The 17,464-nt window shown below is 41.6% G+C and overlaps 2 protein-coding genes across 2 annotated transcripts in view; both read right to left on the bottom strand.

Moving 5' to 3' along the window:
- Window positions 1-1,205: 1,205 nt before the first annotated feature.
- tmem236 (transmembrane protein 236) lies at window positions 1,206-5,197 on the bottom strand. Its single transcript, XM_069685549.1, has 4 exons — window positions 4,941-5,197; window positions 3,880-3,952; window positions 2,960-3,083; window positions 1,206-1,846 (listed from the first exon to the last, which is right to left on the bottom strand). The coding sequence occupies exons 1-4, from the start codon at window positions 5,192-5,194 to the stop codon at window positions 1,206-1,208; spliced, it is 1,092 nt and encodes a 363-aa protein (XP_069541650.1). The 5' UTR covers window positions 5,195-5,197.
- Window positions 5,198-9,298: 4,101 nt separating this feature from the next.
- LOC138611474 (collectin-12-like) overlaps window positions 9,299-17,464 on the bottom strand; it is a 40,125-nt gene continuing 31,959 nt past the window's right edge. The window contains exons 11-23 of the mRNA XM_069684618.1: window positions 16,304-16,388; window positions 15,976-16,051; window positions 15,473-15,568; window positions 15,201-15,347; window positions 14,777-14,867; window positions 14,391-14,586; window positions 13,983-14,077; window positions 12,265-12,353; window positions 11,932-12,019; window positions 11,770-11,824; window positions 11,461-11,614; window positions 10,501-10,622; window positions 9,299-10,235 (exon numbers count right to left, since the gene is read on the bottom strand). Coding sequence (XP_069540719.1) covers window positions 10,004-10,235; window positions 10,501-10,622; window positions 11,461-11,614; window positions 11,770-11,824; window positions 11,932-12,019; window positions 12,265-12,353; window positions 13,983-14,077; window positions 14,391-14,586; window positions 14,777-14,867; window positions 15,201-15,347; window positions 15,473-15,568; window positions 15,976-16,051; window positions 16,304-16,388 — 1,526 coding nt within the window. The 3' untranslated portion in view covers window positions 9,299-10,003. The remainder of the gene's footprint in view (window positions 10,236-10,500; window positions 10,623-11,460; window positions 11,615-11,769; window positions 11,825-11,931; window positions 12,020-12,264; window positions 12,354-13,982; window positions 14,078-14,390; window positions 14,587-14,776; window positions 14,868-15,200; window positions 15,348-15,472; window positions 15,569-15,975; window positions 16,052-16,303; window positions 16,389-17,464) is intronic.

Raw genomic sequence — 17,464 nt, 5'->3', positions numbered from 1 at the left:
TGAGAAGGGTTTGAAGTAGGGTTTGATGAGAGGGGGTTGAAGTAGGGAGGGATGAGAGGGGGTCAAAGTATAGTGGTATGAGAGGGGGTGGAAGTTGGGTTGGATGAGAGGGGGTCGAGTAGGGAGGCAGGTTGGGGGCACGTCTTGATGCGCTTTCTGATTCAGCATCTCCAAATGATTCCTGTGTTGAGATAGGAGAGAGGAGAGGAATGGGGTTTGGGGGGGTTTGAAAACTGAGACAAACAAGAGAGAAGGGCTTAGGCAGGCTTATATGTGTTCACACAGGTAGTTGCGTTAGGGAGGCACAGGTGAGAGAGCTAATGAGACACAGATAATGGTCCTGGTCCTGAACCTCTGTTATATTAACTTCATTTATACTGATATGAGTGATCATTTTCACCCTATACAGAATATATCTTTCAGTAAGGGAGTGGTCTCTTCCTAAATTAGGGTGCCCTCTTCCTCAGGATACTTGAGGCGTTGTGTGAAATCAGATAAATGTATTGGAGGTTTGGAAATCACTGTAAAAATCTCAAAGTCTCTAATTTTTTAATTTATTGATTAAAGCTGTTTACTTATTATCGCTTGGTTTAAACACACAGTGACAATTGTTCAAAACTGGAAGGAGCAATTTGTTATGTCTGCCATTCAATCTATCAGTCGCTAATTTACTTATTCTAATGTGTTCCTATGTGAAGTTTTTAATTACGTTGTATTAGAAGTGAAACATAATGGAAATGAGAACAATATTCATCGATCAAAGTGAGACCCTAGACTCATTTAAAGACTATTTATTTAACATAGTAAAGTTTTTTTGAAAAGAATCTTTTGTTTACAACAAATATGTTTGTATTGTACACGCTTGTTAACATGTGTACGGATAAAAAAAGAAAAATGTAGCAGGTAAACTCAAAGATAAGTATTAATAAATACATTTGGATTCAGATATGTCACATAATAGAAGAACAGGTGTCTCACCGTACAATCCAACCACTACACCGGCTTTTGTTTGAACTCCAGAATCATTTTTACACTCTGATTTGGACGAACAGCCTCGTGATACATTTGCAGCCATTACAATTCCAAACATGTTGCTGTTCATCATCAGCACCGTGTTTCTCTGGTGCTGCCTGCCCCCCAAACATAAATACACCAACTGTTCTCTAAGCAGACATTTCATTAACAACAGAATGTGCCACTCCTCCTCAGAACATGCTCTGCCTCTTGAAAATGTTCAGCCTGGTCAGGAATGTGAAGTAGATGAAAGTCAGGCTCACCAGCACATTTTTCAGCGGGTACAACACGGGGGTTACAAAGCCGAACACAACGATCAGAGCCACTCGGAGGATTAAGAAAGGAAAGTCCTGCAGAGCGACGCCAGCAAAGGACAGAAGAGGGCTTTGAGGAGTGATGACCATGCGGAGTGTAGACATGAAGGCCAGGATGTAGACTGGAAACACCCAGGCCGAGTAGAAGATTGCCGGCTCTCCTGCCACTCTCACCATCTCCACCGTGTCCAGCCAGAACAGGAAACCATCCACGAACGCCTCCGAGCGTCCGTCCCTCCTCCACAGGAAGCCCAGAGCGCCAGAGTACGCTCGGGGCCGTGAGGTTGAGGAGTAGAGGTAGGTCGAGCTGGCTGCTCGTGAGCTGGTTGCTGAGCGGCTGGGGGTTGCAGGGAGGTCCTGCCATCTGCCTGAGGTGCTGCCGTTCCTCACCTCTGGGTGGCCCGGGGCTGGACCGTTAGGGACTTCATCAGTGCGCAGCTGGTGTGCTACCGTGGTCACCTGCTCCAGGTGGGTGAGGACCGGGCCTGACATGTCAAAGTCAGGGTCCATGCTGTCTGCTGCAAATGACAGGAGACACGCAACACCAGCTGTTATACTGCACACTGTCTATGAGTATATGTGTTTGGTTTATAGTTACACTAAAGTCCATGCGGCTTTGACATTTCTCCAGTTGGATACTTTGACAATCTAGCTTACGCTTTTTGTTTTTCTCTGAAAGTTGCATTTATTGACAAATGAATGTTTAAGGTATTAAAACTAGAGTTTGATACAGGAGCATCAACATTGGGTGAGGCAGATGCAGCAGCCACTTTAAAAAAGAAGATTGCTGCTTCAGTGGTGCATATTACCAAACAAATGTATAAGTAATGAAATGACCAGAAGGTAATTGCCACACAGACGGTCTGGGGACATCTGGGGGTCTGAGGGCTTATTTGAGTTGCCCGCTGCATTAGTAATGCAGACTTACTGTCTGAGGAATAATAAGAAGCCCAAGAAATGACAACGGACAAACACAGTAACATCAGTTTGAGGTGTGAATGGTTGGGGTGAAACGGTCAACAGTAAACTCTCGACAGTGTGACAGATGCATGAGTGCAGCTGAATCAGCACAGTGGTGTACTTTTCGTACAGCGGCTGATGTTTACATTAACAGCAGCTGTGTTTTAAGTATTTGCTTGATTTGATGTACTTTTAAAAGTTTGACATCTTTTAGCACAACTTTTTTTGACATTTTGACCTTGACATTTTTTATGTCATGGCTACAGAATAGACGCTTAGTGGTTCTGTGTAGTCTCATGCTGCTCTTTGTTATCTTTGTGGCACCATGGTGCTGAAGGAGCGTTGTTTCATGTACTGGCTGAAGTTACATTGAAGACAGTCTGGAGTCTATGATGCACATGAGGTGTTACTCACATTAACAGCTGCTAATAACACTTGGCTAAGTTCCAGTCAGATGTCCCAGTAGGTCATGACAGTGTGGCAGTGAGACAGCAAGCACAATACCCCGATCCTGAAACTGGTGCAGCTAAATGGAATTCAGCAACGAGTATTTTTATTGTTTACACCTGTGCTTTTCCTGCTGTGACACCACACAGAACACAAACTATAAAACACAAACACCTAAACTGCAGGGCACGCATAATTAATCAATGAATTATTAATAAACTTACATTTTCCAAGAAGCCTGCAAGGCCGAATCCTCTCTATGATGTCCACACAGATGAGGGACATAAGGACCAAGGAAACGGGCAACTCAGTGAAAAGGTCGAGCCTGAGTCCTCTGTCCACCTGCACCTACAGTATCACAAAGACAACAATAAACATTAATGTGAATTAGATAGCAGAAGGAAGTGATCCTCCACTCAAAAATGATGAGAAGAAGCAGGAAGAAACCAAATCGAGTCTCTTCCTTATGGCATTTGGCTGCAGTAAGAAACAGGAGCTGCTGCATTCCAAGTTTTATGAAGCCATCTGAGTTTTATCACCCCATCATTACGGACATTAAGATGCTGCTGAACGCCCTTAACACAAGATGAAGAAATATTAGATGTGTGAAAGAGTGTGACGAGTCTTTGCGTCTCGTTGCTCTTATTTATGTCCTTGCTTGCGTTGGGATAAAACAGTTCGGGACAAGGTGCCAGATGTGTGTTAAAATTCCCGTCTTTCTGTGGAGGATGGTTTTAAAGTTTGAGTTAATGGCCAACCTGTAATGTTCACTGTGGGTTACTGAATACCTCGGGATGGGAGTACAGTCTCGTGACAGTGGACACATGGTTGCCAAAGTCCTCCTCCGTGCACAGAGAGAAATATTTGGATGCAACTTTAAAACCTCCAGAGACTGAGCAGAACTGGTAACACGCCATCTTTTTCTTCCTCTGTGGCGCAACGTGCCGTGTCCACCATCACTGAGTGAATAATTATAGTGCTCTGAACACATCCTCTTACACAGGGGGGTCATAAAAGGAGCGTGTGCCACAAATGGACTGTTTACAACAAATAAGCCTCTTCAAGGACCCCGGCGGAGCATGACAGAACAAAACGTCAACAGGTGCTTCACAGAGACAAGAACCATCAGTCTTGATGACTTTACCTTGGAGCTGGCGATTAGAATAGCAAAGCAGGGTAATGTGCACAGGATGATGTACGCCAGCGCTGTGGGTCTCCTGAGAAACAAAACAAGTTGTTTTAGTTCTCATTTGAATAATAATCTAAGTATTGTACATAACCACTTCAGTATATCTTCATTATGCTACTGAATACTTATCACCACATTTCAGGGTGAAGTATTGCAGTTTTTACTCAGTACATGTGTCTGTTATCTATAACAAGTACTTCCTTTATACATTAGAGCAGTACTGTCGGCCACTGTGCCCACAAGTATTGCTAATATATCTAACTATTGTGTCAACTGGATTGTTTTTGTTTTAGTATGCCAGTAACATCTGGAAAAAGGGACTACAGATAAAAACTAGCTTTTTGGCTAACTGGGGTGCATTTCAGTTTTGTTTGTATGTCGATTAATGTACATTGATTGACCCTTTTCTTCAAATACACTATTCATAATAATGCTACTGCAACAGTAGCACAAGTAAGGAAGAGTCACAATATGAGGGAACTGGCTCAGTGGTGTCAGTAATAAAGAGATATCTAGCTAAAGTTAGCTTAAATTAGCTAACAAGATCCATCACAAGCTAACAGTCATACCAGAGCAAGAAAGTCTCACTTTAAGAGTAAACATGTCAAACAGTAATGACATCACATACTGTATGTACAATATGATACTTGGTTAATGATTAAACTAGCTATATGAAGTTTGCATTTAACAACAGTTTTAATTAGTTTACATTAGCAACCAGCTGCAGTGGTACCTCCTGGGGTCCTTTTGCATCACATGCACTTTAACTTTTGATACTTTGAGTACGTTTGTTTTTTTTCATTGTAGTTTTGCTTCTTCTACAGTTTCCCCCTCAGCTAAATCAAGGTTTTTCCTCCATTTAAAATCATTTTTATTAAATATAAAACCCCAAATCCCTCAATTTGCCTCAAAAGGCTCACTTGTGTGTGTCCTTATATTGTTTTGGGATAAGATGCTTTATCTGGTACCTAATCATTCTGACATTTCCCATCTTGAAGGCCATCAGCTGTACTCACCACTGTGTGACCTCTGTCAAGAACCTCCTCTTCTTCAGGATCAGATATTTCAGGGGTACCCACACCAGCAGGGTCGCAGAGGTCACGTAGGCCATGGAGGCCGCCACCACCAGCCAGTAAGCCGTATGATCGCGTCCTCTCACATCACGTATGAGTCTGGCAAACCTCTCCATGATCACAAACACTGGCACTATCAGAGCTGCAAACTGCAGCAGCTCGTACAGGATGAGTTTGACCGTCTTCCCCGAGGGCATGGTGGTCCCTGATCACTGGTTTCTGCTCTGAACTTGGAGCTAAAGACTTTGACAATCATCTCCCACGAGACGAGCCAGTCGGGCCGTTGGACTCTGCACACCGACACTGCTTACACTGCACAGGAGGCTGTATTCTTTTATTGCTGAGGTAATGAGCTGGTCACGCTCGCCTTTTTATGGGCCTCACAAAAAGAGCACGACCATCCCATAATTTCAAGGAGAAATTTACACTGAGCCTGCCACTGATCCGTACACAAGTACCTAATTACATTTATATCATGTCTGCTTTGGACATGGATTATTTTCACAATAAAGAAAATAATAAAGACAGACTTGAAACTGATAAATTGACAATCTTATTATAAAAAACTATAAAAATTGCAACAAAATCAGAAATATGATGTGAAAATAAAACTTCCCACTTACAGCTGCTATGCTGAACTGTTCAGCCGTATTCTGTTGGGTGAAGCTGACACATTCCTCCTGTCCATTCTTTATAGGTCTCCCATCACAGCCTGTGTAAATAATACACACTGATCGCCATCTAGTGGCATGGCAGAGTACTTTTTGTCTCTTGAATACTGTTTAAATTCTCTAGTATTTTTCTGTAAGTACTTTGAATGCAGTGTGAGTCCTGCGGTAAACCCTGTTTTAAAGAGATTTTGATTTAATTGTAGGATCATGTTGGAGGCTGCAGCGCTGCTCTTGAGTTGTATTGCATTATACTGACAGTGTCTGATCCGATTGGCTAAATAACAAAAACACCTCCTTGTATAAGTTGTCTCTGTCTTGTCTTGTATGTATTGTGTTGTGATATGGACCTTTGTGTCTGATATGATGAAATAAAGAATAATGAGCAGCTAAATTAACACCTACCTGAAATGGTTTCCACAAACACTAAACATGAAAAGTTTTAGTCTGAAACCTGCTTACTGCCTATTTAAAAAGTGACAGGACGTGCAACACGTTTTATTTGCTGTATTAATGGACTGTACGTATACAGCACTTTTCTACTCTTGCAGCCACTCAAAGCGCGTTTACACTACATGTCACATTCACACACTGATGGCAGAGGCTGCAATGTAAAGTGGCCAACTGTCAATCAGTCATCACATTCACAGACCGTTGGCTATGCCACCGGGAGCAATTTGAGCTCAGTGACTTACCCAAGGACACTTCGACATGTAGACTGAGGGAGCTGGGGATCGAACCACCAAACTTTCGATTGAAAGTATAGTATATATATTTTTTAATCTCTTGAGTTGTAGCTTCAATGATTAAACTCGACTTGAACCTAAATTAATGTTATAAGCATCTCGCTCCTCCTTTGTCCTTCAGTGAACAGAGGTCCAGCTGGTCTATTGTTGGTCCTGTGACCTTGTAGAGCAGATTTATATATTTTGCTGCCAATAAACTAAGACGTTGTCTCTGTGTGGTCTGAACAGAAGAGAAAAACAAACTAAGAAAATAAAAAAACACTGAACATTGAAGCCTTCTTGAGGTTAGGAGTAGCTGCATAACTTTAGTGATAAACTGCATTTGCTTCAGCTAGGTGCACCAAACAAACTAGCAAGTAAATTTTAAGACTTCACTGCTCAAAAACTCTGAATTATCAGTATTGTGGAGTTCCGGTTTGATCGGCTTTGACATTGGGCCTGCGCCTTAAGCAACAACCCCACAAATGATGCCATACTTTGATTCAAATGTTAATAAACTCGGGCTGAACGGTGGTGCAGTGGCTGCGTGTTCTCCCCGTGTATGTGTGTGTTCCCTCCGGGTACTACCTACCACAGTGTGTTAGTGTGTGCGTGAAAGGTTGTCTGTCTCTATGTGTCAGCCCTGTGACTGACTGGCGATCAGTCCAGGGTGTACTCCGCCTCTCGCCCAATGACAGCTGGGATCGGCTCCCGGCTCGGATCATAAACAGTGAAAAGCTGATTGTTAAAAAAGGTTTATCTTCCATGAAAAAGAAAACAAGGCCTTTCATATTATTCTGTACATTTGGCCTGGTTTTATTGTGAATATCAATTAATAAGTATGGTTAAAAGAATACATACAAACAGCAGGGTACAAGTTTAGACAGAACCTTTTACAATAATGATGTTGGTTTAAAACTTAAAAACAGGCAGCATCTCAATCCTGTGCAAGAAAGCGACATCGGGGCTGCAGTCCAACACTGTGGTGCAACGAGATGTCACGTTGGGATGATGTGTGTGATGATTAACTGGCGCCTGGTCCCAGAATAGCTGCTACTTTTTATACATTTAACATTTTCAGCCCTCGTGGATTCACTCGAGAATTCATTCAAAGGTAGCAAAAACGGATTCCGTGCCTTTCGTGAATCGACTATAATAAAACGCTAAAATCGACTTCTGGCCTCTTTCTGTCAAAGTCCTAGGTGCCAAGCTGGAGGTGTGTGTTGTTGTTTTTTATACTTAAATACGAAAGATCAAAAGGAGTAGCACATTTGAAACATGGTAGGACACAAATTTACAGTCAGATCAACACTCCAACTTGCCCTGCAACTGGAAACTCTACTGATTAAAACTGCTTTGTAATTCCTTCATGTAGCATCATTCAATATAACACAACAACGTAAATAATCTTCCTTTTTCTTCAGCCTTTTGCAGTCCAGTCAGTGACAGTAAACATCAACTCTTTCCCAAAGACGTTTAACATGTATTAAGGAAAGTGTGATCTGAAAAGGAGACTTTGTACACCGTTTGATCGTGAACGCCTTTAAAGTGTCTGGAGCTGAAGCTTAGAGGAACCCTGGGAAAGACGTGTTTACAAACCCTGACTGTGAAAGCTTCCTTCAGGGAGAATTCATTTTAGTGTTAAGACAGCTCTCTGAGAAAACGAGGGGTTTGAAATGCATGGGGGTAATCAATGTTTCACATTACCATTTGACCCTACAGTACAATAATAAGCATGTATCAAACACGGAGAGAGAAGAGTCCAAGTTCTCATGTGAACGATTTAAATATACAACTAAGTCGGGCAGAACATCCCATATTCTGCTTTTCTCTGAATACATACATCCTGCACTGCTTCTCCATTTAAAAGAGCATAACAATAATCAAAACATAAATTAAAATGCACTACAAAAAACATAGTATTCAATTTGCAACACTGACTAAAGAGATGCTTTAAAGACACTGGGGGCGGTTCAGAGGGTTCGCCCTTTTGTAGCCGAGTCTGTGGTGCAAGTGTGTTAGTACAGCTCCTGGATGGAGGCGGAGCAAACCCTAAATCCACCAATGAGGATGTAAGAGATGCTTATTTTGAAAAAGGAAAACTCTGCAGTATGACATTAGGGATTAATCATATCAAGAATAGAAAAGAAAAAATGTTTCAGGGTTTTTTTTTCCACTTTGTTCTCTTTGGCTTTTACACCTTTGATTCAGTCGGGACAGAACGTCTGCAGAGTTTACCTTTAAGGCTGAGATGAACACCCGGAGCTGTGCTAACATCCATCCCCACCCATGAGGTCATCATGTGGCTACACTTCTAGTTCATTACAGTATATACAAGAGTCATGTGCATGCTTTAACTCCTCTTGGTTTCTTTTCCCTCCAAAATAAACAAAGTGGCTTCAGTTTTTCAGTACTTCTAAAAGTTGACGACATATACAGAATGTAGATTAACGTTTTCAGCATCGCTAAAAGTCCTTTTTTTTTTTTAAATAAAAAACAAATGTGAGTTGACAACCCTTTTTTGTGTGACGTGATTAGCTCTGTAGTTGCTTTAAGTGGGTGAGAAGGCTCGTTAGTGTGCGAGTGAAGGTAAAGTATCACAAAGAGCTGAGGACGTGTGAACCGACTGTGTTTGTGTGTGTGCACTGCTGTACACCTGCCTGTAGTGTGTGGTTGTGAGTAGCTCCTGTGTGCATGTTGAGCGAGGGCAGAGTGAAGGAATGCCTGTGTGTGTTTTCTTCACACTTGATCAAATAGTAATTGCATATTTATATATAATTTGAGTTGAGGCTGATGGGGCTGCAATTAGACTCTCATAAGCACATTTGATGATGCCTTTTTTCAACAGATCTGTCATTTCTACTGAATTTGCAGGGAAGTTCAGAGCAAAAAAACTCTTATGTCAATACAAAATAGGTCAAGTGAACATCCCAAAATACACAGCGCGACTTGTGACTAAGGTTTCCAATAATAAATGACAAAGAAATAAAGAATTATGTGTGTTAAAATAGAGCCGTTCTCCTTTGAAAACGATCTGCTGATAAATGGAGCTACAACCTAACTAAGATGTTTTCCCCTATAATTAGTGTTCAGTTGTGTCAGGTTTTTTTTCTGGAAACTTCCTAAAAATATATTTAAAAAATGACAGACCCATAAAATAAAGCATTACCACAATGTGTCAATAGTAAGCAATAAATGCCAGATCCAGATTTGGAAGCGATCAGGCTCAAAGGACGACCAAAGCTTACGAGCAATTGAAAGCTCCTTTGTGTCTTTAAATCTGTTATGAGTTGAAGAAGAGCAAAAATACAGAATCATAATTGATTAAATAAATAAATATACTCCTATAAGAACAGATGAGTCCTTGGTGTGAGCTCTTTAAATGAATCGTGATCACTTCTAAATCCGGAGAGAAAAGTGTTACTGTAGATTTATTTGCAAGGTTAGCCTACTCTATTGAGAAGCCCACATGGACTCTTCCATCCATCTGGGCTTCTATGATAAAACAATTAATAAAATTATAGTAAAAGAAATGATTTACGAGCACTGATAAGTTCTGGTGTGTGTGTGTGTGTGTGTGTATGCGTGAGGATTACAGTGAGCTAAGTGGGCCCTATAGCAAGGCTTTCTCTGAGTAGGGCGCCTGTGAGGGGTCTGAGGAAGGTGCTATGCTCGGCCCAGAGGGGATGCTGTAGTTTGGCGTCTGCGTCATGCCTGCGGGAGTCGTGCCTGGGGCGGGGCCGGGGGCGCTTGCTGGGTTCTGGTAGCACTGCACCTCTGCTGGGGCCATGCTGCCTGGAGCTGCGGTGTAGACTGGCGGCTGGCCCATGTACATATGAACGTCACTACGGAGAAGATTGAAACAACAGTCATTAAAAATGTTGAATTAGTGATTTAGCTGTTAATGTAGATGAAACTGAATTACTCGTACAACAGCTAAGCCGAAGGAAACTCAACATCCTGGACAACTGTTTGAGAATTTTCAGTCCTGTCAAAGATGGCAAGGAACAGGTAAATAAACCCTTGGTGAGAATACAAAGTGTAAAAGAAAGTAAAGCTGGAATGAGGAGGTGTTTTAGTATTATTCAAACTGAGGTATATGGGACTCACCTGGGAGCTGGCTGACCAGGTATGGGGGTTCCAGGCGGGAGCTGCTCCATGGGAACAGTGTAACCCTGCACCGCTGTGCCGCTCATGGCGTACGAACCTGATGCAGGCTGACCCGGGTACACCTGTAGTCACAAAGAGCACACAGCACATACTGAGTGTTGAAGGAGCAATTAACCCAAAGCTGGTGTTCTCTGTAATCGATAGAAGCAATAATATTTAAAATTGGTGCCATAGCTGTGGAGAAAGTTGTTTGTGGTTTCGCCCATTCTACATTCCTTCAACACCCAGCATGCATTGCTCCCCTCCCTCTGAAAAGAACAAGACGTTGGAGTGAAATACTACCGTTTTCCAGTCAAGGACATTGATCGCTGCAGGCAATCGCTCAGAGCGGTACAGAATCTGAAATACGATGAGAATATACCGGTGGATCGTCTAAAAAAATCTTCAGGTCTGCAGTCTACAATTCAAACCTGATGATTTTGAACGAGACATGACATCGAAGGTGGGTGTCCTAGATTGAGGAAGTGTAGTTTAGCGAGCCCCCTGGCCTCCGCATGATGATGTGTTTTACGTAGTCTAGCGGAGGTTTTCCAGGGCCCATTGGAGAAGCGGATAGCGTGCTCCAAGGACACAGAGCGAAATTGCATGTTTTTCCTACCATAATGGCATTAGCTCCCCATAATAGCATGATAGGACTGAGGATGAAAATCCGCAAACTGGCCCTTTAAAGACGGATTAAGTGAAAAGATCAGCAGCCATTTAAAACAGTAATGTAAAAACTGCTAGCTAAAACAAACTTATTTTTCTAGGTAAATAAGATATTCTTGGTATTAATTAAGAGTTATCGCAATGTAAACAAGGGCATTCTTGGAGACAATATCCATAAATGTTGAGGCTGAGGTTAAGGCTAAGGCTACAGTAGCTAAGGCTATGGTCACCTCTATGACAAAATTACTTTACCTGTTGTGCTGCGTTTGCCGGCTGCTGCATGTAGTACTGTTGGCTCTGCAGTTTGGCATACATGGCGTAGACCGGATCTTCATTCATAAGCTTGGCGTACAAGGAGAGAGCTTCCATCACCTTCACGTTCAGCTCCGACAGCTCCGAGTGCTTCCTGGTGATACAAACACACACAAAGATGGTTAGACTGACTTTAAGCTTTATTGATGGTTTGAATTAGTCAATATTACATGTTTTATTTGTGCAGTATGAATCTTTTAATTCTTAAGTTTTCGTTTCCAAAGTGTAAAACATATCAGCACAACTCACCTGTCTATATCCTCCAGCTTCTGGTCTATGAGGGGTCCCATTTGATTGCAGGCACCTGATGAAAAATATCAAAAAGCTTATTAGCCAGATTAGCTTCTGTGTATCTACGTTTACTTTCATTCATCTTACTCACAGGCACTTACTTTGATGAATCAAACTTACCTTCCAGCTGTAGTAACTCCACGCTGTCTGACTGGTTGTCCGTTGGATCCGCACTCTGGATCATCTGCAGCAACTGATCCATTTTGTCCTGAAAGATTTCAAAGATTTTAATCCAGTTTAAAAAGAAACAACTTCACTAATCTAGTTTTTGTTAGTTAAAAAACCTTGTCTATGTTAGTCCACAATACTTTAAATGTCAGATTTTATATTCATCCTTAATGCTACATTTGTAATTCTTTATTTATTGATGCAACAGTGAGATTTTAATGAGACTGAACAAGCTTGACAATTAAGTCACGGCAAGCTTGAAAATTTAGACACAAGGGAACATACCTCGTCTATAAATACAGGCTCCTGCTCAGGCTCTATGGTCTCCACCTGGATGTCCTCACTGAACTGTACCGTCTTCTTCTCTGTCTTCACTGGAGATTTCCAAGTAACAGCGGATGCGGCAGCAGCAAAACAACGCAATAACAGCAATCAATCACAGATATATAAAAAGGTCAGGGCATGCTGCCTTGACATGCAGTTATGCTCCGATATACCAGATAAGGTATAAATAGTTTAGCACAATGTACACAAGCAGTATGAGTGTGTGACGGGCTGAGGAGCCTGCAGAAGCTTCATGCAAAAGAATATGATCATGCAGTGCAAGCAACAGGATATTAATAACAGCGAATTTCATTGAATCAATTTAAGGTGAGATGAGCGGTGGGGTTTTAACAGTTGATCATAATTCATGCACACTAAGCCAAACCTGCATTATACTGCTAACACGCGTGTGTACCAGCGGGTTTGTGAGACTTTACAACTAAAATACGGAGCTCAAATTTCCTGTCATATCTACATCTTACAGGACACTGCACAGAGGATAGAAGTTTTGCATAGCAGAGGATAAATGGTTATATGGTTACAGACTCTAGAGTCTGTTCTGGCAGTGATGAAGTTTTGAATTAAACATAAGATACTTGTGCCTTAATGACAAGGACAAGTGAAGAAACCCCTCCCCTCGTTCCCTTATCCCAGTGATTCTTAGGGGCTGCTCTCTGCACAGCTGCTGGCCCCGCCCCCCTCTATCTGTCTGTCTCTCTGTCTGCTTTGTTGACTGTCTTCATCAGCAGTCTGTTTTATTAAGTTACAAAAGTTAAAAACAGCATGTGAGCCGCGTTCGTAAGAGGGACGTTATTAATGACATAGCAATCAAAATGATCGATCGATCGTTACCAAATGACATGTGCACCTTTTTATAAGCTTTATAAACAGCGACAATCAATGCATTTACAGTAGGGATGTACGGAGAACATTTTTCTTTCTCCAAGGGGGGGCTTGACAGAAAAAGTTTGAGAACCACTGCCTTATCCCAATACTTCTAATGAACCTAAACTACCACCGCAACCCAAGCAGCACTGCCAACTTCAACAGACCCAGGCTCCGCTCATGCAAGCTCCAGGTATTGACACCGATGCTACCTACCCCACCTTATGTCTTCTACTGGCCCCCACATTTGAATTAAACACGCAAGAGAAAAATAGAGAGAGAAGGATAGAGAGAAGAGCTTGTAGAGAGGAGTGTTAGAAAGAAGACGGGGAAGGAGTTGATTGCCTGGTGAACTAAAGAGACATGCATCATGCTAACAGACAAAACCAAGCAAATAAAGGTCAGCAATTATAAAATGATCAATAAGGCAGAAACTCAAAGTTGTTGACACACTATCACAGATGGAACAAGTTGTATAAAGCTCTCCCTTACAAGAGGAGGAGTGTTGAAAATACTATCAGAGCATTTGTAGTATTTCCCAGAACTCCAGGCGGTGTTATTTTACAGGATGTGATGATAACCCATTGATTCTTTTCTATCTTTGCAACCAACGTCTTAATTGAACTTTGTTCTTTGTATTGTATCACCAGCTGTGTGTAAGTGATAAAGTATTTCCCACTCTAGGATCAATAAAGCAACATTGCTAATGGCCTTGATGGGCTATCAAAGAAGCAGAGATGACATTAGTGGATACAGGGTGTGTTCTGTGTGTGCGTGTGTGTGTGTGTACTCACTCATCTCCGGCTCTGCAGTGAGGTCAGCTGTGACAAAGTTGGAAGGGAACAAGCCCACTCCCTGGTATGTCTCCCCTTTCCACCAGTTGGGGTCACTGAAATATGGGACAGAAACGGATCAAATGCAGAATTTATTGGGGTTTTTTTCTCTGCTGCAAAAAGATTTCCTGGTAAAAGTTTATCACCTCAGAACAGGAGATTATTTTACTTCTATATCAAACTGCTTTAGCTGACATGTGAGATATTTTTACAGCAGGAACATTAAGTGCTCTCTTAAGGATACTCAAAAGAGCAAATGTTTCATAACCCAACTAAGAATACTACCTAGCTTTCCTAAATCCTCCCAGTTTTTTGGCAAATCCCAGCATGCTGCTTTCACCCACTTCTTATTTGTGTGTAAAAACTCACCTGTCGTCAAGGATCGTGATGATTTCCCCGGACTTGAAGGTGAGCTCGTTGTCCTCAGCGGCCTCAAAGTCGTAGATGGCGCGGACTTTCCTGCCGTCGGACTTGTGCGAGGAGAGCAGGCTGGAGGTGTTCGGGTAAAGGCTCGACAGGGAGGTCTGCGGCTGCTGCCGTTGCTCCTTCAGCGACAGCTCAATAGCTTCAAACAAAAAGAGACAAACGCGAAATTTGGTGTTTCCCCTTGAATGTCTTAAAAAGCTGCTTAAACGTCTGCAAATGCATTCATGCAGTGTACACGGTGATTCATGCAATTCATTTATGGTATGCATGTTTTTTGAGGATAAAGCCTCTTTGAAATGCAATGAGGATTGAAAAAAAAAAAAACATACCTTTGGCCAAGTCTTCTTCTTCTTTTTTGTTCGTTGAGGTTGAGGGATCCTTTGCCACTAAAGCAGGGCTTGCTTTTGCTTGCTCTGCAGCCTGTGAAAAACAGATAACGACATGCAAATGTAATCACAAAACATCAGAAGAACAAAAGGATGAGTCTGGGTGTTCATGCTGAAGCAAAACAATATTCCCTAATTAAGTACAACATTTATTGTGAAACATTTTTTGCTGATTTGCTTTTATTAGATAGTAAAAGCATATAAACAAACATGAAATATTAAAGCAAGAAAGAGGCACAACAAGCAACAAAGATCATCGGCAGGAAGTTTAAATGGGGACACTAGTCCACTAGGCACCCCTTTAATACAGCAATTTACCTTCAACTGAGCATGCTAAACCTATTTCAATTCCACCCAACACACCTACCTGGGACCCAACAGCTGGGAAAGTGACGCCCTGCTCGCGTAGATTCTTGATCATAGCCGAGATCAGACTGAGTTGCGGGTCATTGCGGAAGTCCTCTGCCCACTCCACCATCAGTGCTTTCAGCTTCTCACACACTTTGGGATGACCCTGAGGTCGATCATAACACGGCACATCATGAGAACAAGGAAGTGGAGGCAGTATGACCTCATTTCAAGAATCGATAAACAGGCCTCATGTGGAAAACACACTCGCTGAAAGTAAAGATGACCTACCTTGTTTAAGACGTTACTGACTTCACTGGCAAACTCTCTGGAGCAAACTTCCAAGTGGAATATCTTCCCACAGTTTGAGACACAGGCACCAAGGAGCTGTGGGGACAGTGGTCCAAACAATTCATCAGTACTTAATCCACAGCAAAAGTCAGCGAATGTACTAGCAAACATCTTTGTGAAAAGGTTATTAGATAGATGACGACACAACTACATTGGGGCGGCTCAGTGGTAGAGTCGGTCGACCTTCAATCGGAAGGTCGGAGGTTCGATCCCCAGCTCCCTCAGGCTACATGTCGAAGTGTCCTTGGGTAAGAACCCCAAATTACTCTCGGTGGCATAGCAAACGGGTATGAATGTGATATCTGATTGACAGTTGGGCACTTTGGGTGAATGTGATATGTAAAAGCAGCTTTGAGTGGTCGTGGAAAAGCGCTATATAAGTACAGTCCATTTACCAATAGGACTCCATAAACTACCGATCACATGGTTGTTTGTTTACTTACAGTCAGTGCCTGCATGGCCACATGTGGATCCTTGTGGTTCACTCGTCTCATTATAGAGCGGAGACATTCTTTAGGCCTGCAACAGGATGATATGGATCACAAGTTTTTGGAGATAAACTGCTGACAATGATCACTAAAGCGATCTTCAGTTTAATATGCTACTGTAGACATTTTATGAACCTTAAAGTGTCAATAAATATTTTCTCCTTGAAAACGTTACGTCTCTGGGTTATATATTTCCAAGAGTATGTGTGTTTTACAATTGTAAGACCTTGAAGTGTGGTAATGCGTTTGTGTGTGAGGTTAAGTAAGAAGGAAGTTAACTAACCCAGTGCGTGACTGCCCTATCTTATCACATATGTCCAGAATGAGGCCCCAGTCCTCAGCTGTGTTCATCTCACTGGTCGCTTTCTCTGCAGGAATGAAGCACATCGACCAATGTAAGAAGACAAGTTAGAAACTGAAAGACTTATTCTATTTAAAGACAGATGGGAGGGGTGAGGGTCATCCTAAGATCTGAAACAATAAAGCCTATTGGAAATAAAATTACAGTTCTGAAGTTGTGTGCATTTCTGAGAGGTTTTGTCATTCATATTTTGGCATACAACAATTTCCATTGCTTCTAAATCTGTATAAACAACAGGTATATTTACACCTTCACAAAGTAGAGAGATGCAGACAAAAGAACCCCTTAGTGTTCAAAAACCCTACAATAAATGTCAATCTAACGAAGCCCATAATATTAGGTTTGTGTTCGGACTGCTGGAGGTGTTGATTTAACTTGATCTAACTGAGACTGCATCCTGTGTGATTAAGAACCGTCTTTAAAAATTCTTTTTACCTTTGTAGTTTCTCTGTCTGTTTATTGAGACCTCTCCTCTCTCCAAACCACATATTTTTTCTAAATGATGAACCAGCGCTTTATATGGTAATTATATTATCCAGCCTTTGTGTTATTGACTTTTCTAGCCTTGCAATCTACCTCATGTTTCCATAAAAAAATGTAAATAAAGCAGGAAAAGTAAGACCTCTGTGAAAGCTGACACGTAGGCCTATTGCTATACAACCACATGACCCGTATGATCAGCTGCTTTTGTTATGAAAAGGTACAACATGTACAGCCTATGCCAGACACTAAAGAACTACACTGGCAAAGAGAAAACATTGTGAGCAATACAAATGCATCCAAAGCAAAAATTTGCCATAACATTCATACTGGTGTTGTAGTTTTTTCGTTGAATGTCTCTTTGTGTATTAAACATCTGTCAGGAGGACTTGTGTTTGTTTATATTGTATTTTTTATATCCTTTAACATTACTGTGATATAGCAAATTAATTTGAAAGAATTGAATCGGTTAAATTAGCCAAATATAGGATGTCAGGTTATTTCCTAATAATCAGGTTCTCAATTGTTTTGTAAAACGTCTGCTAAAAGATTAATTGACACATTAGGCTTTCAGACAAACACCAGAACAGGGAATTATAATTA

The sequence above is a fragment of the Semicossyphus pulcher genome, unplaced genomic scaffold (assembly GCF_022749685.1).
Source record: "Semicossyphus pulcher isolate SPU_LCO1_2020_fin unplaced genomic scaffold, fSemPul1.0.p SCAF_7, whole genome shotgun sequence".
NCBI lineage: Eukaryota > Metazoa > Chordata > Actinopteri > Labriformes > Labridae > Semicossyphus > Semicossyphus pulcher.
Note: the sequence above shows the minus strand (reverse complement) of the source record. Positions and strands in the feature narration are given on the sequence as shown.